This window comes from Arthrobotrys flagrans (assembly GCF_004000055.1).
Source record: "Arthrobotrys flagrans strain CBS H-5679 chromosome Unknown unitig_8, whole genome shotgun sequence".
In the NCBI taxonomy this organism is placed as follows: Eukaryota; Fungi; Ascomycota; class Orbiliomycetes; order Orbiliales; family Orbiliaceae; genus Arthrobotrys; species Arthrobotrys flagrans.
The window spans coordinates 5062540-5090402 of NW_027137553.1; the positions used below are offsets into that span (position 1 = coordinate 5062540).

The window sequence follows — 27863 nt, forward strand, 5'->3', positions numbered from 1 at the left end:
TCTTTCGTTGTCATTTCCAAACAATAATGATAAAAAAAAAGTATCAAAAATACCCGGTATTCACCGATTCGGACGAGTGTTTAAATATTACGATGAAGGGTGCAGAATTGACATTTCTAAGTTTTCTTGATTATATTTCGGATAGCAAGAGAAATGGGTGGGCATACCACCATCATCACCACTCCTCAAGATTATTCTCCTCCCCCCGTTCCCGTACTATGAAATTTGAAGAAATTTAAGGAATAAATTCACAAATAGACATAACCCCCCCGGGCCTCTTCGGTCCCTCGTGGGCGTATCCGGAACCCTCTTTCTCCCCTCCTTCTCTTCATCTGGCAATCATGTGGTGAATGATGCGATACATGCCATGAAGAAGTTATCCGTGGAGGAGCATTAGGAGGAGGAGGGTGTTGAGGGGAGTGAAGGGGTGTTTGAGATTCGTCGTAGTTATATATCATGAACTCCAACCGTTGCCCTCTCCAGCGCCTGGACCCCAATCGACTAACCCATAACCCCCGCTAACCCCCCTGACCCACAAACCTCGCAACCAAAACCCCCACCCACCTATTCCCCCAAATCTTCCACCCATTCGCCAGTGCAACTTCATACGGCTCACCGTCCTCAAACCCCATCATCTCTGCCAAAAACTCACACAACTCCCTCACCGTGCCATTCTTCCCATGGACCGACCAATTCGTAGACTTCGTATTCCCGATCGAAATATAATTCGGATAAACGCCCGGTACATGGACTTCTATAAAGAAGTTATCGAGTACCATGTATTCTCTCGGTCCGTACGATAATTTTTCTGATTCTTCCGGGGAGAGGTAGGTTGTAAACGGTGAGAATATAGGTTCGTTCAAAAATGGATGGTGCGTGATATCGATCCACGACTCCCATGTTGTTGTGTAGATTCTGGGCGCTTTTTTTCTACGCGGTCCGAGAACTTGGGTTTGACGGAATTTGTATGACACGGCTTTGTCGCCTTGGATGGTGAATCTGAAACCTCCGTTGAAGTCGAGGAGTTTGTGAAGATTTGGAAGACCGCTGGTTGTGAATTTTGGGACGTAGCGGGATTTTTGGAGGGGCAAGGAGGAGAATATGGAGGACCAGAGGGGAGAAACGGCGGAGGCTGTTAGGTGGGTGGGGAAGGGGGTGGAGAGGAGGATGAGGGTTAGGAGCTCGGGGGGGAGGGTGGTTATTGGCATTATTATGTGGGGAGGATGGGGGTACAGGTTGGAGGTCGGAGATATATTGAATGTTTAGATCCTGGTAATTTCCGTGATGAGGTGAGGTTGTTAGCGGAGGAGGATGGAACTTGGCTCGGTTAGGCTCTGACAAGGGAATATAGAGTAGCTTATCGTATATCATAACGAGCACATATCTCGGGACACAATAGTTATTAAGAAGTGGGTATTATATGGTATTAGATAGGTAAGAGGTAAGTATATTAAGAAAACCTCACCGGGTCCCTCGTCGCCTTCTCAAATATATCTTGCAACCTCCTCTGCTTTTCTGTTCGTTCCTCCTCAACTTCATCTTCATCTTCCTTCCACAACCACCTCGCCTTCCACCTTGTTACCCCCTCTCTCCCCTCAAACTTCTTCCCATCCCTCAAAGCATGTGAAGTATACAACTCCCCGTTCCCATCCCCCCCTCTCTTAACAAGTCCCGTAATCCTCCCCACCCCGTCTCTTACTTCACTCTTTGGAACCCCAACCCTTTTCAACATCTTTCCATTCCCTAAATCGAATGCGAGTACCTCCCCTTCATTTCCAATCCATAGGAGCTCCGAGCCGGATGTTTGGTGACTGGGTGTTATCACCATCGAAAACTCCGGTTGGAATTTATTTTTTATGACCGGTGGGAAGATGACGTTCGTATTCCTCCCGTTTTCCGTATTCCATACTCTTATTTTAGCATCCATACCCGCACTGATAATTCTTCTCCCGTCCGATGTCCAGAGCAGGCCGTTTACTCCACCGTCATGCGCCCTCCCCGCAGCTCTATTCGCGGCCCGTGGAGGGTTGGTAATATCCAAACTTCCAAGACAGGTAGCCCCAAACCGTATATCCCATACCCTCACGCTCCCATCTTTCCCCCCGGACGCAAGGATAGAAGAATACACCGGCGACCAAGCCACGCTTAGTACCTCCGTTATATGTCCGAACAGTGTTTGTGAAGCCGATGAGATTCGAGGATCGATTAGTCTTATATGAGGTGAAAAACCACAGACAGCTATTAACGCCGTTGAGGTGGACACTGGGGAGACGGAGTGGGTGTAGAGGTGGGAGTCTAGTGGGTAGGTTTGAAGATTTAGAGGGTTGGTGGGGGTTAGGGAGTAGAGGGAGAGGGTGGAGGAGTAGGAGGTTGTTGAGAACTATATATACACTTGATCAGTAAATATACCTAATAGAATAGGAGGAGGGAGGGGGCATACGAGAGAGGAATTGTGGGGATTAAACCTGATGGAGGAGATGCCGTGGGACGGTCTGTCTTTTCTACCACCACCATTATTCACCAGTTAGAAGGAGTAGATTATTATGAATGAAGGGTGAGTAACATACTCTAAAACCGCAGCTGAAGCTTTTATTTCTTCATCTCCATGATCTTCTGTTTCAAGGTCCCAGATGAGAACACTCCCATCCGCACCGCCGGTTACCATCCTATCCGATATCACAATGTTAGCCATATATCCCCTCCCAATAATAGATATGGTAGGGGGGAAATACCACCGTCCATCCCGCTCATCAGCACCGATACAATTAACACCCCTACTGTGTCCCCTCACCCCCTTCTTCTTCGCGACAAACCGCGTGGAAGCGTCGTAGTCTATATCATGGCATAGAAAGGAAGTAAAGACGCGTGGGAAGTCTGTAGGCTCGGCAGTATTGATATCCAAACCGAAGCTGCGGTGGAAGAGGAGGGGTGAGATGTTCATGACATGTTTCTTTATACCCTTCCTTCTATCGATGGTTAGCAGGAGGGGTGGAGGTGGGTTTACGTAATGAAGCTGGGGAAGGATGCCAAGAAATCCCAATCAGGCTTAAAGTTCTCTTCGCGTCTCTATCCAACCTCAACTTTTATATTATACCGTCGCGGTTGATCGCAAAGCTTCTATAACCCTCAAAAATGGCGGATTCTCTGTCGCCGGAAGAGAGTGAAGAGTATTACATCGAATCATCAGCAGAGTCTTCATCATCGGGTCCCAAATCCGCCGAATCATCATCGTCATTATCATCAGAACGGGAGACTTCAATAGCTGCATTCAGTCGACCTAAACCACCAAGTCCTTCGACAAAAAATGACGACGACGACGACGATGACTCAGAAGAAGAGGTAGAAAAGGAAGAGAGCAAATGGACTCCCTACACCCTCTCCAAAACAAACGTCTACACCGCCTCCTCCTCCCTCCTCACAATCTCCCACCGTTCCCTTTCCCAAAGACACTCAAAACCCGCCAGTGCCGACGAACTCCTCTTTCATAATCCTTTAAATCCCGACTTCGTACTGCCCGACTCTGTTAAATCCATACTGGAAGATAAAAGTATTGTTAGGGATCTACCGGATTCGGATTTATTAAAGGCGGTGCATAGATACGTTGCTGAGTTCTTTGAGGCGAAAGGGTGGGAGGGGGTTATGGGGAGAGCGATGGATGAGAGTGCGTTATTGGCGATTGGGGTTATTTTGGAGGAGTGGGGGAGGGAGATGGTGGGGAAGGAGGGGGGGATGGTGTTTGCTGAATAATATCTATATCTCATCTATTCTGCGGCTTTTGAAGGGATATAAGGCGGTATATATTGGGTATCATTGGAATCATCAGAAACAGATCTATCGCATACATATCTTGGCAGTACTCATACAGACGGAGTACCCTCCAACTCCAACTCCTTCACCTGCTCCTCCAACCCCGGTGTGTCAACCTCCTCCACCTCCTCTTCCTTCGAATCAGTCACATCAGTGTGCGCCACCCTCATCCACTGCGGTTCCGGTCCCTTCTGCTCCGCCAACGTCTTCTCAACTTCTTCGTCACCGCCTTTGACAAATAAACCTTGCAACCAACACCTATGCATCTTTATCCTTCTCGCGCGGTTAACCAACATCCTTCTATCTACTCCTAGCAATACGGTTTTGATTCCCGTCTCTTCCCTTTCCTTTTCTTCTTTTTCTTGGTGGTGGGGGGGTTTATAGGTCGGATCGAAGATGTTTCCTAACTCATCCCGGTCGAAGAAGTATACGCGAGTTCCGTCGCCTCTTATATAAAAATTCTCTTGTAGGAAACGACCCTTCTTAAACCGTACTTGCGCTAGATCACCCCTTCCATAATCGCGGAATAACACCTTCCCACCCTTCTTTAAACACTTATTCACATTCCTAACCGCATACCCCCACTGATCGGGATGTAACGCCGAGAACACGAAGATTAAAATAACAACATCCAATGACTCGGGTTCAACACCTTCCGGTAGAATACCCTCGGCGTTTCCGAGGTCCCAGACAGATGCAGAAACGTGTTTGGGGTGGTGAAGGGTGTAGAGTTCGTTGGAGCGGATTAGGTCGATCGAGGTTTTGGAAAAGTCGGCGCCGTGGATGTGGAAGGATGGGTTTTTGTTGGAGGAGAGGATGGGGAAGAGGGTGTTCCCGGCGCCGCAGCCGACTTCGAGGAGGCGGATTGGAGGGGAGGTTGCGGAGGTTGCGGTTGTTAGGATTGGGAACTGTTTTTAAAGATTGTTAGTATGTGAAAATGGAAGAGTAGTTGGGGGGGGGAGGACCTCTTGTTGCAGCCATTTCCTATCTTTAAAAAAATTCTCGCGGTTGTTTTTATAGAAGTTGTTCCACCATTTTTCGGGTTCGGAATTAAACCTGTCTATCCCAACCAGTCAATATCTTTATAATAGCTGGACTCGAAGCTAATAATAGCAGGAGGGATATACAAGAGGGTCGTACTTTTATCAAACTCCCTGACCGGATTGCTCCTCTGCATATCATACTGCTCTCGGGCATATGCTTTATATTCATCATCAACCTCTACATGATCCCACGCGTTAAACGAGAACTCGTCATCCCCGGCTTCGAGGTAGCGGGTGCCGAATTGGAAGGGGTCGGAGCGTTTTAGACCGTCGGGTTTTGGTTTCGTGGAAGATGGTGGTGATGTTGTAGAGTCCGTTGTGATGGAGGATAGAGAGGGTTTCGAAGAGGGTTTCGAAGGGATGGAGGAGGATAGAAGAGCTGCATCGGCGATTTGACGGGTGCGGGGGGCTTTGGTGGAGGGGTTTGCGGGGGAGGGGAGGGGTGGTGGGGGAATTGTGATTGAGGATGGAGATTCGGTGTCGGGTATTAGAGAGGGGGGGTCTTGGGGGTTCGTCATGATGGCGATAGCAAGGTAGATGGTATGAAATGGTGGAGACGGTGGTAGTGAGAGGGGAGTGGGATGGGTCGCTGAAAATGAAAGTTCGACATGGAAATTTTTGCAGGGGTTTCGAATCAAGCCGACAACGCATTTTGGGTGGAAAAATCCAACATTTTGCCTCTATTCTGCATGCGTATGAACAGTATTGTATAGGGGAAATCTCATCCATTTTATTGTCTTCACCAGTGCTCGTACTGGTGTTATTTTTACGAGACGGTCGGTCGGTCGGATTAATAGTCGGTCTCGTCACTAGACAGGGGTAATAGTTTAGAATATAATATTGGAGATGACTAGGTACCCGGTACATAAGAGACAAATACTATACCTTCCAGCCAATATGGATAAGAATGGACTTCGAGACTAGGCCTATGGGAATGGCTTTCAATATGCTATACTAGCTTCGAGACTACTAGTGTACAATATATAGCACCTCAGTGCTCACACAGACTATAACAGAGTCCCTGCACCATCGTCGAACTGTTCCCAAACGACGCCCTCTCCCTCATTAACTCTTTCCTCCCCCTCTCCGCCTCCTCTCTCCCCATAACCTCCGGCACCATCTTAGATACCATTCTGAAAACTTCCTCCGGCATCTTTCCCATCGGACCCTTTCGTAACATATTCTCAATTTCAACCCGAAATTCTGGTTGTTGTGGGGCGACGGTTCCGGTGGTTGGGAGGTCTTCGTTAGATGGATCGCAGAGGAAGAATACGAGTATTTTGCGATAACCGGGTTTCGTGCGGTCTAGGAGCGTGAAGGGTTGAACTTGGTGTTGGTAGATGTTCGGGAAGGCTATTGCGCGGTTTTTCTAAAATAATCAATTGTAATTAGAAAATGAATCAAGATTATATATGTGTTATTGGATATGTGGATGGCTTGCCTTCGTTTCGATCTGTCCGATCTCCTGAACAGCCCACGATTGAGATTCAGAACTCATATTAAAAACTATAGGCCAGTCCGAGTGCTGTTCGAGTATCTCCGCGCCCTCCCAATTCGGTACATTCCCCACGGTTCGACGGAAAGCTAGTCTGCTGTCTGTTACGTTTTCTTGGTCGTAGTAGTATATGCCCGTAGCTACTATCCTTTCATTCTATATTTAAACCGTCAGCCTTGAAAATGGCGGGAGAATGTTATAATTACCAGCATTGCTTCCACATGCCAATTCCCACCTTTATATATCGGTTTATCCGGCGTTAGCACTATGTTAGCCAATTTAACAATCACTTTCGACGTTTTCCCTTCCAGTTTAACATCCTCGGATATATTCGGAGCCTCCCAATTCCAAGGTAAGTATTGTCCCATATTATCCCTAACCTCATATATCCCCGGATCCCCGCGTTGATCGAGGTCCTCGTCATCGCTATCATCACACCCCTCAAACTCCGGATCCCTAATACCATCAGCATCAAACCGTTTAGAAACATGCGAAGCATCCCCCAAAAAGTTGACGTTTAGCTCATCGTCGTTAATAAATTGGTCTAGTAGTTTATCCCATTTTAGTTTGTGATCTTCGTTGGTTAGTCTTATTAACCCGTCGTTCCACCATCTACGACCTGCTATGGCGAATACCCTTCTAAAATCATGTTTTCCCGTTCTTAGATCTCCGAGGACGTGGTTGAATAACGGGATGAACTTTGTGAAGATCCTTTCTAGGATTGGATAGAACAAAGACTTCTGTGAGGAGGAAGCTAGATTGTTGATGTAGGATTTTATGGTTGTTCTGGTGCCGTCCGGAGAAACTTCGAATTCGGAGGGTAGCCAGCAGAATTTATTGGAGAACCCGGTGATGTCCGATTCCATTGATGCGGGGGTTCGGATTGGTTCTCCGGTTTGGGAGGAAATTGTGCGGCCGTAGATGATAGGCCAGAGGGAGGGGTGGACGAGGTCTAAGACTTGTTTGTCGGAACCGGGATGCCAGTCCTTTTTATCCTCGGGGATGTTTTCGAGGGTTGCCACCGCTGTATACATATATTCGTAAGTATCATTTCTCGGACGATTGCTTGAATAGAAAGTGCATACCATCAACCAATTCCATCCTCAACCCTTCATCTCCAAACCCATCTTCCCTCCAAACCCCATCAACATCCGGCTCCACCCGCACCCCTCGCTCCCTCAACCCCTCTACGAAAGGCTTGTAAATATTAACCAATTCATCGTGTACATAACACACATCATCTTCATCCCACGTTAAAACCCTATGTCTTCCACCATCACACAAAGGAGCCTGCTCTTGCGCCTCTCTTAACCACTTTGTAAATAACTTCTTATCTAAAATCTTTTCCGTCCAGCCTGGTTTGTTCCTAACCGCGGCAGAAAACGAACGGATATATGTTTCTTTGTAGGTTATTGCGGTGGCGAAGGAGGGTTTTCCGTCGAGGGGGTGGGGGTAGGATGAGGGGGGTGGGAGGGTGTGGCGAACTTTGGAGCCGGAGAGGTTGAATTCGTCGGAGGGGCGGGGGGAAAGGTTTGTAGATTCGTCGAAGGAGGAGGGGGGGCTGCGGAGGATTTCTTTTCCTAATGCGTCGTCTTCTAGGCTATTCATGGTTTGCTACTGTGTTGACGATGTTGTATTTTGATCTTGGTTGGCATGTATAAGACGAGAGTAGGTTCGCACATAATATGGACCGAATCAAGGAATGGAGTTGGGGAAGCCCAGCTGGTCGTTTTATAGCCTCTGTTCATTTCTATCGTCTTCTGCAATCCTGATTCTTGCGAACGCGTTAATGCGGAACCTAGTGACTCGACCGATTGAAGTTTCCTAATTGCGTCTACAAATTGACGAATCTTGGATTTTAATTCGCAAATGTGCAGTTTGTTGCATCCTGCAGACCAGAAAAAATGACAAGCAAGACTCGATTAATTAAGCTTGACTCACGATGCATGCGCATGGGGACGAAATTGTGATTAACCCACGATCACGCTGTCAAGTGGGTTCTGTGGCAATGTTTTTTAGTGCTTGTCACTAGGCCTATGGCAACGTATATAACAGTAATATTCTTCAAATTGGAGGGCATCGAAGGTAACAGTGATCCGCTTAATAAAAACGGTATATTATGCTAGGACATGTCATACATGTCTACGTCTAGGTACGGTTGCAAGCCGGCCGTCAATTTCGTTTTGGATATGGAACCCTACGGACGAACAAGAGGCTTTCTCTCAATAAAATATTGTCGTATAGATAATCTACGAAACTGGATATTAAAACAGTCGGTAGATAGAAGGCGGCTATGAATTTCCTGGGCGTTCCTTTCGAATTTAATTTAGTTACTATGAGCCGGTAATTTTCGCACTTTAATCAAGATGTTGATCATACTCTCGTGGACAAGCTTAAGGTCAACATTATGGTTATCCAAACGGATATCTGATATTTCAAATTCGTCCAGCCTTCACGTTATTGTCCGCCAAAATGTCTTAACCCCAAAATGTCAATCCGAAAAGGCGTTACCCCATAGTTGTGTTGTCGGCGTGTTCTTTTGTCCTCATCATTACACCGAGTTTCCAGCACTTGAGCTTTAAAGCTCTCAATCCTTATCGCGTCACCCACTCTCCTCCAACAGCATCGACGTCTCCGCATCACAGCCCTCCCTCTATCAAGCACATAACCACCAATAATGGCAGACGCACCCGGCGAACCCACCCCCACCTCCTCGTCGAAGGACCCATCCTCTTTCCTCTCCGAAATCCATGGCGCTCCGATCACCGTCAAACTCAACTCTGGGGTTGAATACAAAGGTCCGAAATTACAACCCTATATAACGGGAGCGGAGGTTTCTTGGATAGGATGTTATTAATGCTGATTATATGGAACAGGCGAACTTCAATCGGTAGACGGGTATATGAACATCGCGCTGGAGAATACAGAGGAATACGTCAATGGTGAAAGGAAGAATCGGTATGGTGATGTGTTTATTAGGGGGAATAATGGTGAGAAGTCTTTCCCCTGCTTTTTGAGTAGCGGGGTACGGAAGGGCTGTGTTAACAAGCTTGGTTTATAGTATTATACATTTCGGCGGATAAATGATTTCTATGTTTTTTATGAGGACGATATAATTCGATATGAGAACGGGAGCATCGGTATCTAAAAACTTGGGCTTGGGATGTCGTTTTTAGGGGGCGGTAGTGTGGGGAGCTTGGGATGGTCATCTACGGAAAATATGAAATTCATTTCTCTCCAGCAGAGTCCTGGGATGTTTATCCATGTATCCCGATTAAACGATATCGAGGTCGCGATGTCCACTCGATAGCAGCTAGCAGAGGTGCAGGATAGTTGAAATACCCATTAGACAATTCGATCGAATGCTCAGCATCTATCTACAAGCTACATAAACGAGGTCGTTTACAGCTGCTGATGATAGTCGTTCTCGGAACGCGACTACACGGTATACGAATGGAGAGACCAGGGACGTCCTGCGAGGGCTTGAATGGGAAAAGCAAGGGCGGCATGGCAGTCACGCGTATGATGCCTATCCGCTGTTAGTTTATTCGATATATCATAATGTCATACCGGATTTAAATTGGTGATGCATCAAAGAACAGAAAATGACGGTAACGAATCAGTACAAAACGCCTCATGCACATAGTCGTAACAGTGGTAAAAGTAACAACATAAATAAGAAAGACACCAAAAGGGTGGTAGGATACCAACATCTCATCCTTCATCGAGATCCGGGATCTCGAGTTGACCCTTCTCACCGAGTTCAGGCTTGAACCTCGAAGATGCAAATGGGTGGCCTCGTGCCTGAACCCCGATCGATGACATTAGGAATTGCCGTGGGATCCTTTGGGGGGTCTCGGTTTCGGTTTGTGAGATTGGAGACGGGGTGTTAGCTTGACTAACTCGGTATCCGCTCAGGGTTCTCTAACCTCTAGCAGCGGCGCCCCTGCCCTTTGGAGGTGTGGTGTATTCATACACCATATCTACCCAACTAACCCCCCCGTGTGTAACGCTGCTGCTGCCCCTGTACCTGAACAACTGGCTCTTGGTATAGACGCCTGTTGTTTCCTTGCGACAGATCAAAGCGATTCTCTTTGAGAGACCAGCATCCTTCATTCGCTGGCAGAAGTCCTTCAAAAGAACTTGGGAGTACCCTTGGTTTCTATACGTAGGGTCAACGCAGAGAGAGTGAATGCAAACGGTCTCTCCGTGTTCAACATGGCCTTCTACATCTGGCGTAGCTTCCTTAACAGCTTGTTTGGGGGCGTCAGAAGACGATGCCGTGGAGGCTTGCGAGTCGGCAACAGGTTGTGTGGAAGTGGTAGGTGGGATGTTCTGCGACTCCGAGGTCTGGGGTGGTTGCGCAACGGGTAGAACAATCGTAGACTTCTCTGCTCCATACTTCTCAAGAAGGTCGTGCGGGATGCGCATGGAGGCTTCCGTAATATAGGGAGAGGTAGTCTTGGTAGCCGAGATCATGGCAATCAAGATCTCCTTCGGTTTGAAGTCAGATACCCCTTTCGGCGTATCAGGGTGGGGCTTCGATTGTGTGAACAAGCCATGGGACAGTTCCCCGCTATCAACCATATCATGTCAGTGCTCAATTCCTCCTATCCACGAACTCAATCGATCATCCTCAAAAAACCTACCAGACAGTCAATCGATAACGGAACTAACAACAAAGAACCATTAGCACAGCTTCCAACGCACAAGACGTTTCCCACGAAGAACCCAAATCGCAACATACCTTAGCCGGTGTAGCTCTCTCTGCCTCTGGGAAACAGGCATTCTCTAGCTCGATTATCTTGTCGAGGTCGTTAATAGTAAGGGTTCGGACATAGATTGCCATCTTGTTCAAGGACTTGGGGTGGAACGTTAGGGCCATGCTTTGCATGCCCTGGAGGTGCAGAGCTGAAAGAATCTTGATAGTGATGTTTCTATCGGGGCAAGGAATGGTGGTGAAGAAAGAAGACGAGTTCCTTCGAACTAGCGGGTCTGTCCCGTTTATATAATGGAGATTTGGGAGCCTGAACTTCGTATATGCATCTATAGGGTCGCTGGAGAGTGTGTAATTCGGCTGCTGTTAGATCGGAGCGTCCTGATGAGGTTGTCGATGATGTCGGGAGCTATGTCACGAACTCAAAGCGAGGGATGTCGTTGAAGTTGGTTGTTGAGAAGCATTGAAGAGTGTTGCCGAAAGTGGGAATGTGGAGGGTGACAAACATCCCTGTCGTCAACACAACACATCACAAAATACAACAATTGTGTCGCAGATCCGGCAGCCACTTGGTGCACTTAGTAGGGGAAGGTATTCACAAAACCACCGATATAGTTCCTTATGATCCATCCTGAGGCACGTCAGTGGCTATCAGAGGTTATTTTAATACTGGAAACTCAAATCTCCAACTAAATATAGACTTTCTATCGACTCTCTTTGACGTCACGGCGGTCGATGGATTGATGAAGGAGGTAGTCCAGTATATTATCTATTGTAAGCTAGGTCATGGTAATACTATAGAACGGCTATTAACTTGGTCCCGGATGGCCACTGCGGTGCCTCGGAACGGATCATACGGAACCGTATCCGTAGTTTCGTGGATATTCTTCACCTAGTACTTAAGTGCAGCGCTCGAGCCTCGCGACGTGACGTCAAAGAGAGAAGATAGAACGTCTACATTCAGGTCTAATTAGATATTCGAGTATCCAATATTATTGACATTAAAAGCCGGAGAGGGATCACTCTTGTTTCTTTCCGTAGACTTGGGAACATATTCGAGGGTCCTCTTGTGATACTACATCGACGTGCCCGTCGTAGTCGACTATAGTCGGAACGATATTGTGGTACAAAAACCAGCCATATTTCCTGAAGTTATTTCAATATACCCGTGTTATAACCCATTCGGCGGCCCAGCTGTTAATCAATCCGCTTTCATCGGGCCCTAGACCATTTGCTACCTTACAGGTGTGTGACTACGCACGAACTTCGATACTAAAGGTTTCAGAGACGGTTACTGATGGCCGGCGGGTCTAGATCTCGAATATTATTCCATATAACTTAACATTTAGTATGGCTCTTCTTCGCAAGGGTAAAATATGCATGCGTTTTCGCCTAACATTAATGTTAACTAGAATCTATAATGTGATATTGCACTTTTACGTTTTAAGGCCGATATCACAAATCTTCATTGCTCCCAAAGTGATCTATATCGATTGAGACAATGATACATGAAACCTTCCCAATGGTGTGCATGCACCCATGAAATCAAATTTATACCTATAATAACCGATCGCATTGGTCTCGCTTGTCCAATCGCCTATGTGCCGAAAGGCTCTCGTTGGATGTCTCAGGCCGCCTCGATTATCTTGAAATTATAAATCTATCATGTGTGCATGTTCTATTCCCGAATGGCGAGGGTATCCTATCATCGATGAGCCTATAATAAATATCGCGCATGCAAATATGCAGCTGAGCTTCGATCTTGTCAGACAGTCCCTGGCATGAGACTGCAGTTCCGGTTTTAGTTGAGAAAATCATGCTATGTTGAATATCCAACCCTCGAAGCCCCCAGACATGCATAATGCAATAAACGAGAGTGCTTTCTCTGGCTGTCGACGAATCAGGTTTTTCTAAATTAATCATTAGTGTAACCACGCCATCGTAGACAAATTTGGGAACTAGAGCTCCTGTCTAGACGTCTACGTAGACACTCCGGGCTGAAAGTTCACCGGTGAGCTGATGAATCCTGAGCTGACATATTAAGTAAACACCACAACTTTTTAAATTCCCTGTCGCAATCGTTATTAGTTGCAACCACAGTCGCTGTTCGCGTCGAATCGATAAGCCCGAGTGCGCTGGACATGTACCTCTACGGACCTCCACAACCCGTTTTCCAATGGAATTCGTGCGGCACAAATGCGTCGAATCGTATCGATGGCCGACAGACTCACCAATAGCTTCAGGAAGGTGGGCTCCTGGCCACCCCACAAGACCAAGAAATTATTTTGATCTTACCCAACCCATCTCCGAAATTTTCTTGCACTCAGGCTCAAATCCCCACGCTACGAAAAGCAGTGGCAGTGGAACTCCTCCACTCGATATAGATCACAACACGGCAGATCCAAGTCCTTGGTAAACGAGACACACCACTCGATAAGCGCTGAAACAACTGACTGGCCGGAGCTGGTTCAGGATCCCCTATCACAATTCTAATAAATTTTCTAATGCGGGATAACAATAATTTATGGATTGGAAGTCGCCACAGGACTTGGATACCTTTGATCAAAAAAAGGGAATATGGGTCTTTTTTGAAGCGAAAAAAAAAGGTTGTGGTGTGAAGGCAGCATTCGTATCGTAAGCGGCTTGGGGAGCTCGAATGAGCACGGAAGTTTTCTAGTGAAAAACGACGACGATAATGGCAGTTGACCATGGCAGATCTCAGGGATCGCGATGGACGTCTGCCATTCGTTGGAACTCCTACCGTGGCCGCAGTCGAGCTATGTTATGCTTCAAGATATATAGATCCTCGCATCCGCTTTGCTTTGGATATCGTCCATTCAGCCTGTTCTACAAAACTGTGCACGTATACGTGTTCGTACAGATTTCCTCTCGTTTCTGTCTTTTATAGTTCTAGAGTTTAAGGATAGCCGCGAGGCTTCAACGGCGTTTTTCTAATTTTATTTTTTATGATTTGATCTCCAGTTACCTGTCTTTCAAATATCCTTTTTATACAGCATATCGATATCCTCATCCCGATTGTTGAATTCCACTTTCGAAGGCTTGATATTTGCAAAATACTCTACCTTCGAGAGACAAAACGATAGTCATCTTAAACTTGGCCCAATTGTCCGATACCCTCAGTTATTTTTTCTAGTAGCATCAACACTGGTTTTATCTTGAGTTACTTGAGATTTTAAACATGGCTATTTGCATTGACTCAAGACCGGTACCGAATGACCATTCATACGGTATGGTATCTGAGAATGCGAACAACGATCCTAGATGTATCTACGGCACATTTGATAGCGATTTCTACAAATGCCTTTGCGAGGACCTTGCGAAGGAGCTCGACTTTCCAGATCAAACTGACCTTCGAAGGATCAGTCAATTAGAGCTCTTCGGCTCTTCATGGGAAAGTAAGTCCTACTCCCCAAAGCGTTGCATATAAGACGCTTCCCCACATATATCACGATATCATCCACCTCTTGCATCATGTCATGTGAGTGGGGACATATGTCATGTATCCGGATATCCCAGATGTCTCAGCTCAGTCGCTGACCTCGTGTAACTTCGACAGCGGACCCATACAAGAAACTCCTCTTGCGATGCCTTGATCATTCCATCCCTCGCCTTCGCGAGCCGCTCACCCCACGTTCCCGCGGCGGGTCAATTGACTACACTGCCACGGATATGGGCCTAGACTTCGACTGCGAAGAAGAAGCAAGAACTATTCCAACAAACCCACCTCCTTCACCCGCATTATCAGCGGTGAATTACGTTCTATCCAGTAAAAGGACCGCGGACCAAAGCGATGATGACTGGCTAGAACCTCTGGGCTTAGATAAACTACAACTACACTCACCGGCGGAAGTCGGTGATGGCTATGAGGGCGATAATGATGACGACGAAGAGGATGCCTATGCTGGGCTTGCTGCGGGCGAAATTGCCGGAGAACGGCGCATAAGGCGGCAGCAGACCCGAATGCAGACTAAACATCAATATCACCGCAGAGTTGCATCAACAGGGCTGTTAGCAACAGTGGTGACAAGTGATGGATCGATCATCTGGCATTTCAAGGAGTTTTCCTGAGTCTAAGAGTGGCCCGCCTGCGGGGCAGAATAAGGTAAAAAAGGATGCGATAAAGGGTGCTTTGGTGAATTACCGTGCGTGGAATACGAGGTCCGAGGGAGTTTTCCAGGGCAAGATTTAAATCCGGGCTGGGCATCATCACGTCACGAGATCGTTTCTTTTTAATATGTAAATTTCTTCTTCCTTTAATTCTTGCTTCTTCGCTCTTTTGTCTGAAATTCGGATGTTCTGGGATATGAGTAGCGGGGAAACAGTGAAACCGAGAAAAAAAAAAATCATGGATCGGAGTCGGGATGGATTTGTATCAGCCAATAGCGCTTTAGGGCAACCGAAGATTTCAGTTGCAAATGTCTTGATATTATACCTTTTTGTATTATAAAGCAATACAAAATCTCGCGAAAGGCAATGGATATGGCGATTATTCGGAGAGCTACAAAAGGTGGCGGGAAATTACCCACTTTAGAAGAAACGTGATCTGTGTGACCGGTTCGGAATACTACCTGCCGTGTTCATGATTCGTATGAACAAGAGCCCAAGCGGCCGTTGTAACATATATCCGCCACACGTTGTTAAAACTTGGGTTTGACAGCTGAGATTTCTAGACTGTGCCTGAGGTTTCGATACCAAGACTGACATTATAATTTTATACGTCGGCGTCACTCTATCCGGTTGAAAACATTAGGCCGCGACTGCAATGCCTGTCTATCGAAGCATCTCCATGTTCTATATGGGCTTCCCGACCGTCGGTTAAAAGGTTCGAATTCAGGAACCTTCTGCGGGTAAAGCGGCATAATGGATGCTAGATCCCCGCTCCCTGTGTGCCCTTGAAAGCCATTTCTTGGCCGAAAGCACTCAATTCTGGCATTTTTGCGAACAACTTGCTACGGCCATGGAGTAGACTAGGCGACGGAACCTTTTCACGATCCGATCCTAGGCGTTCGCACAGCATTTCACAGACATTGCACACGGCAAAGGTGTAAGGTGTGGCAAGAATGCTGTCTTTGCTGCAGGTGGATGATTATAATCGACGAAAAGTCAAGGATTCCCGCCGAGAAAAGACATTTACGCCGCTTACAGGGAAAATATCTCTCTATTTCATGTGTCTCGTTAGACGGCTAAGCAGAAGGTGGGCTGATACTTCCTTTTCTGGTGTAGCTACCTGCGCGAGATGGGTATCGAAGATGGAGGCCATCGACAAAACGTGACAAAGAGAATAAGCTTATCTGCACAAAATTTCGTCAAAGTGGGGAACAGCCTCGCCCGTGATTGACAACCCATGGCGCGGCTGTAATTGTCTTGAGCCGAAAGAAATCAGAGATTCGCATAAAAAAGTGGGGATGCCGGTCGGATAAGAACGTTGACCTTGGCTCCGCAGCGGGAGGAATTCGCCATCAGGATTACGAACCCTCTCAGCTAACCGAAATTGCAATATCGCTGCAGAGAAGGGGGAAGGAAAGGCCCGCTCTTCGGCAAGTCCGTTTTGCACGGCTGAGGCCGGTGGCAGAAAAAGGGAAAAGTTTAGGGGCCCGGGCTAGGAAATCTCGCTCCGAGCCGCAAAACGAACCTTCACCAAAAGCGTCAGTGAAGTGCGCAAGTTCATTGGCGACTCGGTCGACCCTTCCTGATTGATTCTGCGCATTAGTTGACGGCACAGTAAATTGAACTCGCAAATTTATAACTATAGGCACGAGATAGTTCAGCAGAGATCGTATCATTCCAAGTAGGATACTCTTCTCAGATGTGGGTGTATGGGTCTCGTCCAGGTGCCCGAGCGCCCGTGATTACTCGCCCAAGTTCACACGCCTTGCGCACTGCGCTGCATCGAGACTTGTATGTAAACCGTACTGCGGCTGAATTAATTCTTCCGATGACGGTGCGGGTCAGCGACGCTAGCTTAAATCTTGACACAGGCCGCGTTCCTTGCCCCTTCAGCCAGTTTGAAGTAATTTAAAATTGATGATACGTAGAAAATATCGTCCTTTTTTTTTTTCTTCTCCTCTCTTTTCTCTTTCCTCAATATTGTAGTACAAATCACGGTCTGGACCATGCATACACCGTATTTGGAGAAGTGAATTCAGGGTGAGGAGACGAGACATGGTAATCATTTCCCCATTTAAGCATCATACAGTTGGGGCTCGCTGTAAAACTTTTGCAGCTGTCCCGCTCCCGCGCCGCCCCACTAGCGAGAAACGGGTCTTGAATTTACCTCGAAAAGCTCTACCGAATCATTATGTCTCAGCCGAGAGGAATGAACCCACTTTCTACAAATTCACAATAACCAGTTGTGTTAATTCGAATGCTGTGAATTGGAAAGGATAGCAGCAAGGTTGCGGTAGCCTGTTAGACGAGAGACACGGCTCAAGCTACACACATTCCAGACCCGGCCATGGACGCACCTCTTTGGGAATATCATGGACGAGTTGGCCCACGATTTATATTGATTAAATGATTATCAGATGCATCCATGACAACATTGAGGAGGAAACTTTGCACCTGTTTCTGTGCGGGGTTTTCTTGTTTTGTGAATACACCTTCTTTTTACATAGTCCGTCTTATTACTGCATGGTGGTCCATGTCTGACAACTGTGGCCGAGTTTTGATATCAACGATGATACTATAGAACCGCCCCATGTATTAGTCTATAGTTGATGCAATATTAATATAAACTACGGCTTCAATTGGCAAAATAGTTAACCTTTAAGCTTTGAGAAGTGGATACTCGTGAAAAAGAAGGACGTCTTACTGGGAATTAACATGCAAAGAGAACCCCACGAAATATGCACATGCTCTGACGTTGCATTCAAAACCTGGGAATACCAATCCTCTGGGACTACTAGGTGCACAAGTAAGACCAACTGGAATTCAATGAACTCGAGGCCAGGTGATCTAACCGTCATTTATTGAAACCAAGAAACATAAACCCACACATGGCCCCACGCCTTCTGCGACCGTGGTTTCTGGAAGGAAGAAATTTGCGAGAGAGAAAAAAATTTTTGATGGCCTGCCAATTGATATGGTAGCATTAAAGTCTACTCTGCGTAATTAAGCATTCCGAGATACCCTGTAGGCCTGGAGATCTGCGATTTGGTTGCGAAGGCCGGTAATATATCAAGTCCCTACTTTAGAGTTTCTGCCGTCTTTCTTGTGTAAGCGGAGGAGCTTGCCGTGTGCCCAACCTAGAAATATTATATTCCACCTAGAAGGGATAGAAAACTGCATGGAAACTACTTGATGACGCACGTTGTTCACGAAAAGGAATGAGGTTAACAACAGTTACCACTAATCGACGAATAGAAACCAGAAAATAAAAACTTGGACATAACCGTTGGTTTTACGTTCACACAAGTGAAGTCACATGCGGATCCCGACATTACTGATATTTACAATTAACCTTCGTTGGCTTCTGAAATGTCAATGCAAATTCTAACATTTTGATCCAACTGGGAAACCATATAGATAGATTGTCTTGGTTCAAGAAATGTTGTTCGTCCTGAAATAATGATTTTTTGGTCCCTCAAAGGTGCTGGCATGCCTAAACCTGTGGAGCTTGTGAAGGGTACAGGGTCAGGATTTTTCAGGACAAAAAGATGTTCTGCAAATGCATGGGTCCTCCGCGGATGACCCTGTGGCTATTCCGATTCGTAAATTTCCAAATAAGAGTGCATGGTGTGGTGGAGCCTTTGGGGACCCAAGAACAGTCTCTGCAGGTCGTCTGCAGTTGGAGTTGCGAACCAAGTTAGCTACGTCGTTGTGGCTTTCTGGCTTCAAGTTCTTTCGACTCCATCAACCCTATCCCAACGGAAATGAAATCTATTCGCAAAGACGCCCTTCTTTTGGCGAAGTCGATGCTATTCGGGTATTCGGATGTTTTAAACCTTTTGTTTTTTTGTGATTACCGGAAAATAAATGGTGAGACCGTTTCGTAGGTATCTCCGGCTCGGAACGGCCATGGCTTGGCTTTATAGGAAAATTGATACTGTAACATAGGCTATCGTTCGCGAAGGGAAAGAGTAGAATAAAAGAGGCAAGATGTCTTTGTATGTATCGATACTTATAACGCCTCAAGCTATGCCCCCATAACTTTGCGCATTTACAAAGAGCCTTGTATTGTATGTACGCATAAGTTCTAAGACGTATTCATCTCCACATTTTTCAACCGGCCGAATAGGTATCCTAAACTCGGGACGAAGCTAAGCTGCAAAAGCAAGGATGGGAGTGTGGGGTTTTTTTGTTGACAAAACCATCAGCCTAAGTCGCCCACGCCGCCTCCGGTTCCCGAGCGTTCGTTCAGGGTCGCTGGGGCGAAAACAACAGGGAGCCCACAGACAAACTAGTATGTATGCATGGTGCCTACTTCAATTGTCACAATCAAAGCAGCTTTGTGTATACTGTCAACGGCAAGCTTGGGCATGTAGGCTAGCTTGTCGAACATGTTGTCAGACGTATTCCAAAGTTACCACACCTAAGAAGCAGGTTTGAATTGTCTTGTGCAACTTTATGCCAGGCACCACTTATTCCATTAACCATGGCCGACCCCCAAGCATTCCCTTGTTTAAAGAGGGAGCGGGCTGGATCGACCTTCGGCTGGCAAAGACGCCATTTTCGTAATATATTTTAACTTGGAGCTCATGAAACGGTGGGGCCTTGACCTTGTCCCGACCGGGGATGGCTGAAGGCAAAAAAGTCACTCAATAACAGTTACAATATCAAGCAGGGCCTTGGGAAAATCAGGAACAAGGCTCGGGCACCAGAGCGAAAAAGATCAAGAACGCAAAGACAATTGATAGCTGCCCATATCATTTTCACGCATTTTTACGTATTGTTTTGGGGAACCAATATATTTTAATAACTTTTTTTGATTGACTAAATTCCAAGGCTATATAAATGTGTAAATGGTAGAAAAACTCCGCTTATCAGATAAATTTCCCTAGTCTCTAATATAGAAGCCCGTAAGGAAAGGCTAAAAGGAAAATGTGGCCAGATGAAAGAAATGAGCCCTGCCGCTATGATCTGCTGGACCAAAAAAGATGCGATGAACGAATGTAATTATTTCCCAAGATGATATTTTTCCGTCCGCCGAAGTCCCAAGGAAAATTAGAAACCCAATTGGAGATAAGGAAAAGCAGAAGGGGAAGAAAAAAGAAGAAGAGAAAACTCCGTGAGGGTATTCAGATGGGTATTACAGTTTGCAAAAAAGCGGGAAACGATAAGATGAGGGGTTGTGAGATAGAAAGAGATACGTGTGGATGGTTAACAGAAAGGGAATTCGTCAAATAGTTTAGCGAAGAGAATAAGGAAATAAATTGATAAACTGCGCGCCCTCGAGTCATGAAGAGCGCTCAGCGCATGGGGGTAGACGGAGGCTGAGGAAGTATTTCGTTATACAGAGTATCGAAAGCACAATGGCCGACCCTGAATAGAAAGAAAACTGCAAAACTCCTGCAAAGAAACAACAAAAATTAGGTGCAGAAACGGGTATATGGTAAAAGTAATATGTACAAGAATAAGAAGTTTGCTTTGTGGTTTAGAGAAGGAGGAGATCCCAGTTGTTTTCGTTCATGACGTTTCGCCATGGGACATAAGTACCTGTGGCATCGGCTTTTCTCCATACGAGGTTAACTAACTCGTACATGTCAGAGAAGCTACCGAATCGAAGTTCCTGGGGAAGAGATCCGAAGCGGGTTTGCAACAAGGTACGGAAGGCGGATCCAGGGGTAGCAACGGATCCTCCAATGAGGTAGACCCAAGAGAGGGAACGATCGAAACCGTCTTCACCGGTTGGAATAAGCTCAAGGACAGTGGTGAGTTTGTCAACAAGTTCGATGACGGCTGGGACGTTGTGATCGAAAGGAACTCCCTGATAGGTAGGGACGAGGGTGGTGAGGTAGATTCTAGCAGCGTATCTATAAGCGGCAGTAATGAGACCAGAAAGGATAGTCGGGTCCATTGGGCCATTCTGGGCTGCGGCAACAGGATCAAACTCGGTTTCGGTAGAAGTGATAGAAGCACTCAAGGATGTAATGTGCTCCAAAAGTGTTGCGTCGGGGAGGTTCTCGAAGAGCTTGTGGTATTCAAGACATGTGATCTCGGAGATCAAATACATGACCTTGTCGTCACAGCCCATCAACTCCTTGAAGCCGGCACTCTTTCCTTCTTTGAAGTTCTGGCAGTATTCGTGAGCAAAGGCTGGGAATTGGCCCTGCATTGTTGAGCCTAGGATATCAATCCAGGCTGCCAGGGTCATGTTGAAAGAGGCACTGGTGGAAGTTGCACTGAGTTCCTGGAATTGGGAGGTAAGGCCCATCTGCTGAATCATGGTTATCGCGGCCTCAAAATGTTGGTGCCATGGGACATCTGGTAAGTTATCGTGAACCGAGGCAACGAAGGCCCTCAGTGTGATAACGCTTAGGATTGCTTCCAATGGCTGTACTGGGTCGACGTTGAGATTCATAGCCTCGCATAGTCTTTCGACCGTAGATTTTCTATGTCTCATGATATCCTCATCAACGGCCGAGGTATCAATGTTTTGTTCAGTGGCTTTGATGTGCATCGCAGCGACTGCCAAGCAAGAATGCAAATATGCAGGGTTTGCGCCGAGGGCGGGGCAAATGAAATTGCTCTGCGAATATGGAACAGTCAAGTCGAGAATTGGGAAGACCATAGGAAGGACGTTGATGACAAAGTGGTTGAGAAGCTGTTGGTCCTGGTCATCGTCGATAACCTGGTTGATTGGCACGGACTCTGGACAACTATTGAAATCAACGAAGTTGAAGTCAACAATGTCCTCACCAGGAGTCGCGTTTTGCGAAGGGAGGATAACAGCCGGGTGTAATGGAGGAGTTGGGAGGTCGGTTGCTGGATATATTTCTGCTGGCATCGAAGGAAGAATGGCGTTGCTGATTGTGCTGTAATTCGAATCCTTTCTCTGTGTGCTGCAGAATGAAGCCATGCTTTCCCTTCTATCCATGGTTGGCATTGTGTTTAGGTACGACTGCGACTTGTTCTCAAGGATGTTGGGGTAGGCTGGATTGTAGGAGTAACCAGAAGAGTCGTATGTCTCAACGAAGTTTACCTGCGTCGGGTGGGCCATTTGCATCTTGTCGAAGCTTGGGTCCTGCTGTTCGTAGTCATACTCTAACGAGTATCCTGAGTCGACAGAGTGGGATCGTACAGGCCGGACCATACCGTCGAAGTAGTATTCGGGAGTAGGCAATGTGGACTGGGACACCGAAGACGGATATGCTGTCACGCTCATCGATGCCATAGCATTGTTTGCTGCCTTCTCGGTCACCTTTGTCTTCTTGATTTGTAGCTTGATGACCTCTTTCTGTCGTCGTCTGTGTTCGACATTTCCCCACCAGGAGGGTCTCTTGTAGTCGCAACTTAATCCCAAGTGCTTGCATGCTCTGCATACAGGCTTTCCTTCGTCACACTTCTTCCTGCGAAGGCGACATGTGAAGCAACCTTTGGGGAAGATTAGTATGAACTCACGATATTAAAATATACTTATGTCTTATTGAGTAAGAGACTTACCAGTTCTCGACCGCTTGTGGGTCTTCGAAGCTGTCTTTGGAACCTTTGGCTGCATCTTCAAAGGAAGGTTAAGCGACGAGAGGGGCTATGAAAGTTGAAGGAAGGCGTCAAGCTACTTGCTCTTCAACTCTGCACGACTACCTCTGTAGTAATGAAAAGTATCTTCGATCAAAGGAAGGTGGTAAGTCTTTAGACTCAAAAGGTATCAGGCAAAAAAATTTATTAGAACCAAACAAGTGGTCGAAGAATGCAAGATCAGAGCAGGCGCCGTTGTAATAGGCGGGCGACTAAAGCAACGCAATATACTAGGACTATTATATAAAATAGAAACAAGGGAAATGGAAACAGGGCAGAGCGTCAACGTCGTCCTGTAGAATTGAAGTTTGTAGGATAGGGAATAGCAATGGGGACGAAAAGCAGAATGGATAGAGGTTGTATGGGGAGCGTATAAGTTATAAAGCCTGGAGCGGAGACATACCAGATTATCCAAGAGGCTGACTCGAAAGGTAAGTGCACGCAAGCTCTTGTCGAAATATAGAAGCTTTCTTTCTTTTCCCCCCTGTCAAAAGACCAAAACTATAGAATAGATTCTTTTTGCGGACTTCTTTTTTGGAGGTGGATATTGGATCTATCGAGGTTATTCTTAGTAACAACCGTATCTTGGGTCGGCCGTCTGTCAAGTCAATTCTTTTTGGTTGTGTGCTGGCAATTATGGATGGGTGCACTCGAAGTAGGTAGTGTGCGCTGCGGTGTGGTGGTATGAAGAACTGCTGTATGTGTGCTATGAATGTCCCTTCTGCTTTCCTGCTCGACTTTCCTACTATTCTTGAGAAAAGAGAGACCTTTTGGCGCCCGGAGCTTGCATGAAAGCATGCCGGTTCTGCCAGTGTACTTATATTTGGTACGCGCCTACATGGATGCACCAAATGCCCCACAGACCACCCTAGTCCATTTATCCCGATGGGTACAAGGCCAGATACTTTATCTTAACTTTTCAGCCAGTCCCTCCTATCAGTTCAACCAAACATGCATCTGCAGGCTCGCAGATGCGAATAAAAAGAAATTGTATTTTCCTGAGAGAATTCACAAAAACAGACGAGGTTCATGCAGCCTTTGATTGGTTGCTGCAGCCCTTGCGAGCTAGACAGGGGTTTACTATTAGGCAAGGGTGGACCTCGTCGTCCCTTCTGCTATTCGACATGGGAGCCCACCCCAGGCTTGGAGCCTTGCCCAAAGAAAACAGAGCGACGGCTTGAGGAGAATGAGAACAGGTCGCCATCTCTCTCACCCTCCCCACGTGCACAAGGGTCAAGTGCGAAATTTCTGCCCAACTCTGCACAGTCTATGGAAAAAGCACAAAGTGAGACTTTCGGGTCACGATGAACTCCGTGGCCTACCAGATCCTTTGCTTCTTCCTTGAGCTGACCTTCTTTCTTTTTTATCTTCCCTTACCTAAAGTGAGCTCGAAGGGCCGGTATTTAGGCTCGTGAGGAAAAGCAAATGAACCGAAAAGAAGGTTATGTGCGGGCGGGATTGCTCCTCGGCCCTGCACTTACGGAGCAGAACGCCATTGCATCTTCCAAATTTACGATAACCAGAGGATGGAAAGAGTTATTTTTGGCTACCGGCCATCTTGATCGAGAATGAAAAAAAAAATCCGATCGATGGATCCTTGGCTCTTAAGACTTTTTTCTTTCTCCCTCTTCAGGCATTCCAAAGAATTAACGCTCGTCATTTTTAGGACTTTCTATCCTAAGAAAGAGGTTCGTTAATTCAGCTCGGGTCAGATATTCGGTGCAGAGAAAGGAAGCTTTGAGGTGAATATTCGCTTCGTACCTCTGCATCCCGAAGCTAGATGCAGGGGCTCCGTTGGCGTCGCATGGCTACTGTCGAAGCTTGCCTTCGAGAAGTTCCACACGCGGGCAATAGGCCTAAAGTGTCAATTTTGGCAGCCCGGTTGAGGTCAAATGAAACGGCTCTACCGTAGATGCGAATTGTTTGCTCTTTACCACGCATGCATTGCATGGCCACATGGTAAATGGGTCCATATAACAATCTCATTAATACCATTCTGTCATACCGTATCTCGGAAATGACCTTGGATGAGGCGAATAATTCTTCATTCCCCTGGGTGATATAATATAAATTTACGACGAATTCGCCTTAGTGTGATTGTAGTTGTTCCTTCGCCTTGATTGTTTATTACCATTTGCATGACAGACCAACCACGATTGCAGCGAGAATCATTCGCCTTCAGCCCCGTTTAAAATTCTCTGACAACGAGCAATCAATATCCAATCCCTTCACGAGTAATGAAGTCGCAGATACCGAGCTGACACTATGAGTCTAGCCATAACTGAGATTTGCAATGGCCTGATATCACATTCCTCCCTAGCATTAATCCGGTTGTGTCCGGGTTGTGTTAACTTCGTAGTGTATACAGTACATGCATATATATCGGGAGAAGCCAGGCTGTTTGTGAGGTTCCTGCGTTAGTCAGATTAACAGTTTGCCAAAGTGACTTGAAACAATAGTGTGAGTGTTATAGCTAAGACCCATAACTCGAGTCTAGCATTTGACGCTTTTATCAAATTCGCGGCCGGCCGGCCTAGCTGCTTGTCGAATATCAAGAAATATGTTAACCAACGAAGGTATTTCAAAAATTAACTATAACATAGATCATTCAAACATTGCAAACATTGTAAACTGGACAGAGTATCTTGAATCAGATATTATATCAAAATTATTTGATAAACATACTGTCAAACTAACAGATAAGACTAAAAGCATATACGTATAGTAGCGGTAGCATACATTCGCTTACACCGTGGGAACTAAACCGTGTTTAGGCCTGTTAAGTTGGACGATGTCGATTCAGGGACATATACTTAACAACCCCCCAAGAAACAAGTAGAAATTCGATCTTCATTGATATCTCCAACTTAAGGGCTAAACTAGTCTTCCAACAAAGCAACAATTACTATTATGCGTGGCCTCTTCTGATCCTTAATTGGGTTCAGGGTTGGAATCAGAACCCCGCAAATGGCAGTCTTACCGCGTCGACGAAATCCAACCGCTTTCAACTGTCGAAGTCCAGTTCGTCACCCAGTCGGAATTTTTGTCAGGTATAACATTTGAGATAACTAGTGGACAAGGTGGCCATGCAAAGATGTTCATATATCTACCTCAAAAAGCGGATGTATCAGGGCTGTTGGCCCCATAAAGTTTAAGTCATGCTAACGTTTCGAAATCTATTAAACAATATTGTAGACAGTCTGACAGATCTACAGGCCAAAATTATAATCGACGAGAACGGACAGTTGATTCCACTAACAGCACAGACCGCAAACAATATTTCTTTTGAAGTCTCGAGTCTATCGGTCTGATCCGTAGAATCTAGACTATGTTCAGCTTCCGTATGTGTATCGGCCATGTCCAAATTAGGACATGGTTTCTGCTGGTTCTATAAAGGGCAAGATAAGGAATAGCGCCGCGATTGGTGACATAAGGTATAGACTCTCCGAAGGTGCGATTCCTGGGAGATTATCTCGTGGCTCTCCCATGGCCCGATCGATGTCCGGAAGTGGTCAATTTTTCATATCCGTATAATGAGGCGACCGGCTATAATTTGTCTGTCTCAGGCTGACCCAACGGTCGTTAGCTTTCGATTCCCAAGTTAACCTCGATACGAAAACTAAACAAGAACATGATCACGTCCATTAATCACTAGAGCGGCGGGGTTGCCGTTCCGCTTAAACGACTCTTGTCTCTGAAATAGTCAGGTGTAGTGTCTGCATCAAGTCAACGAGGATGGAAGAGAAGAGCTATGAGACCAATGGGCTGGAGCTCCACATCGAAGCATTCGCCCAATGTCCGTGGATGCAGGGTGTGCTCCCGGAGCTATATCGAATGCAAATTTTCCATTATGACCGAGTACAGAACAGAACCCCTGATCTAAAATGTGTCCTAGCAGGCGAGATTTAGGATACGTATGGACTCCAGGAACATCCCGTTGCGTGACTCCATTCACCGGGATATTAAATTTTTATCCAATTGCAATAGTCTGGAAGCGAAGCGGCCGAGAGCGAGGTTGCAAATAATTATGCAGAGTGGATCGTGACGAGCTTGATGAGCTTGGATGATCGTGAGAGTGCCTAGAACCGAGAAACTTTGTCTTGCACGGGAACTCGGTAAATGGGATCTCCACCCGCCAGAGATTTCGAAAGCTGCTTGATCGATTCGTCTCTAAAGATCAAATTCCAGGAAAAACTCAAAGAGTAACCGTTTTCTTGCAAGTGCGCGCCCCACATGACGGCTCTCAGGACGGGGATTTTAGTGGGAGCGCCGGATGCCGTTGCGTCACCTCATCGCAGAAGCTTTCCAATATGCCAAGCCAATGAAGCCTGCTGGATCTTGCTGTCGGCTAGTTTCAGTTTGCAGTTCTTTGTGCAACCGTGTCTGAGCTCATTGACTTTCGCAGCTTGCATGTAAAATGAAATTTTGAGACTTGTCAAACTAGGTCAGATGCGAGCATCCTTAAACTGTGCCCAAGTTGTCATATCCTGGGCCAGCTGAATCGGCTGTGTAATAGAGAAGAAAAAATCGATCAAAATCGGCTCTTCGCGGGTGAAACGGGAATGCAAAGGCAAGAGCGGAAGTACGCGAAGACTTCACGGCATCCACAAATGTTACCAGTCATAATTATGAAAGGAGATTTCAAAAAATGCGCAGTGATTTCAAGGATTAGCTTTCACAGCTTGGTCACTTGTACCTGTACATTTTGTACAAATCTTGAACTCGCCAGGGTTTCTTTTCGAGATATCTTGAGGCAATAATTCACATGCTTGTTTATATCTAACGGCTTGCATCAACAACTTTATACGAAGTATGAATCCTGCGCTCAAATCCATTTCCAGACACCAAGTTTTTAGCGTCCTGCACGACATCCCTGACCTCAAGTCCCGTGACCGAGGTGTGGTAGCTGCTAAAATTCGTGATTGGATAGACGGTCTGTAATACCGACACATGGCTTGCAAGTGTTCAAGGCCTGAGGGTGTTCACGGGTTTAAAGAGCTGACTAGGCCTCACAGCCAGTCGATTGTTTCCGCCCTCAGAAATCTCAGCGAACTAAAGGAATTTTATTTCTTTCGATTGCGCAATGGGAGTCGTGAATTCCTCC

General features: G+C 46.3%; 9 protein-coding genes across 9 annotated transcripts; 3 read left to right on the forward strand and 6 right to left on the reverse strand.

The window, feature by feature from the left end:
- Positions 1-518: 518 nt before the first annotated feature.
- DFL_007956 (uncharacterized protein) lies at positions 519-1208 on the reverse strand (the record flags this gene model as incomplete). Its single annotated transcript, XM_067637617.1, has 1 exon — positions 519-1208. The coding sequence occupies one exon, from the start codon at positions 1206-1208 to the stop codon at positions 519-521; it is 690 nt and encodes a 229-aa protein (XP_067489116.1).
- Positions 1209-1450: 242 nt separating this feature from the next.
- DFL_007957 (uncharacterized protein) lies at positions 1451-2941 on the reverse strand (the record flags this gene model as incomplete). Its single annotated transcript, XM_067637618.1, has 4 exons — positions 1451-2380; positions 2441-2501; positions 2568-2666; positions 2733-2941. The coding sequence occupies 4 exons, from the start codon at positions 2939-2941 to the stop codon at positions 1451-1453; spliced, it is 1299 nt and encodes a 432-aa protein (XP_067489117.1).
- Positions 2942-3132: 191 nt separating this feature from the next.
- Positions 3133-3747, forward strand: DFL_007958 (uncharacterized protein; the record flags this gene model as incomplete). Its single annotated transcript, XM_067637619.1, has 1 exon — positions 3133-3747. The coding sequence occupies one exon, from the start codon at positions 3133-3135 to the stop codon at positions 3745-3747; it is 615 nt and encodes a 204-aa protein (XP_067489118.1).
- A 110-nt stretch (positions 3748-3857) lies between these two features.
- Positions 3858-5368, reverse strand: DFL_007959 (uncharacterized protein; the record flags this gene model as incomplete). The annotated part of the gene is made up of 3 exons (XM_067637620.1): positions 3858-4715; positions 4773-4867; positions 4948-5368. The coding sequence occupies 3 exons, from the start codon at positions 5366-5368 to the stop codon at positions 3858-3860; spliced, it is 1374 nt and encodes a 457-aa protein (XP_067489119.1).
- Positions 5369-5841: 473 nt separating this feature from the next.
- On the reverse strand, positions 5842-7953 carry DFL_007960 (uncharacterized protein; the record flags this gene model as incomplete). Its single annotated transcript, XM_067637622.1, has 4 exons — positions 5842-6219; positions 6292-6501; positions 6552-7369; positions 7431-7953. 4 exons carry the CDS (start codon positions 7951-7953, stop codon positions 5842-5844), a joined length of 1929 nt encoding a protein of 642 aa, XP_067489120.1.
- A 1069-nt stretch (positions 7954-9022) lies between these two features.
- Positions 9023-9432, forward strand: DFL_007961 (uncharacterized protein; the record flags this gene model as incomplete). The annotated part of the gene is made up of 3 exons (XM_067637623.1): positions 9023-9143; positions 9222-9335; positions 9407-9432. 3 exons carry the CDS (start codon positions 9023-9025, stop codon positions 9430-9432), a joined length of 261 nt encoding a protein of 86 aa, XP_067489121.1.
- A 627-nt stretch (positions 9433-10059) lies between these two features.
- DFL_007962 (uncharacterized protein) lies at positions 10060-11230 on the reverse strand (the record flags this gene model as incomplete). Its single annotated transcript, XM_067637624.1, has 4 exons — positions 10060-10269; positions 10342-10921; positions 10995-11017; positions 11093-11230. 4 exons carry the CDS (start codon positions 11228-11230, stop codon positions 10060-10062), a joined length of 951 nt encoding a protein of 316 aa, XP_067489122.1.
- A 3031-nt stretch (positions 11231-14261) lies between these two features.
- Positions 14262-15151, forward strand: DFL_007963 (uncharacterized protein; the record flags this gene model as incomplete). The annotated part of the gene is made up of 2 exons (XM_067637625.1): positions 14262-14478; positions 14640-15151. The coding sequence occupies 2 exons, from the start codon at positions 14262-14264 to the stop codon at positions 15149-15151; spliced, it is 729 nt and encodes a 242-aa protein (XP_067489123.1).
- A 5524-nt stretch (positions 15152-20675) lies between these two features.
- Positions 20676-22739, reverse strand: DFL_007964 (uncharacterized protein; the record flags this gene model as incomplete). The annotated part of the gene is made up of 2 exons (XM_067637626.1): positions 20676-22615; positions 22685-22739. The coding sequence occupies 2 exons, from the start codon at positions 22737-22739 to the stop codon at positions 20676-20678; spliced, it is 1995 nt and encodes a 664-aa protein (XP_067489124.1).
- Positions 22740-27863: the final 5124 nt, after the last annotated feature.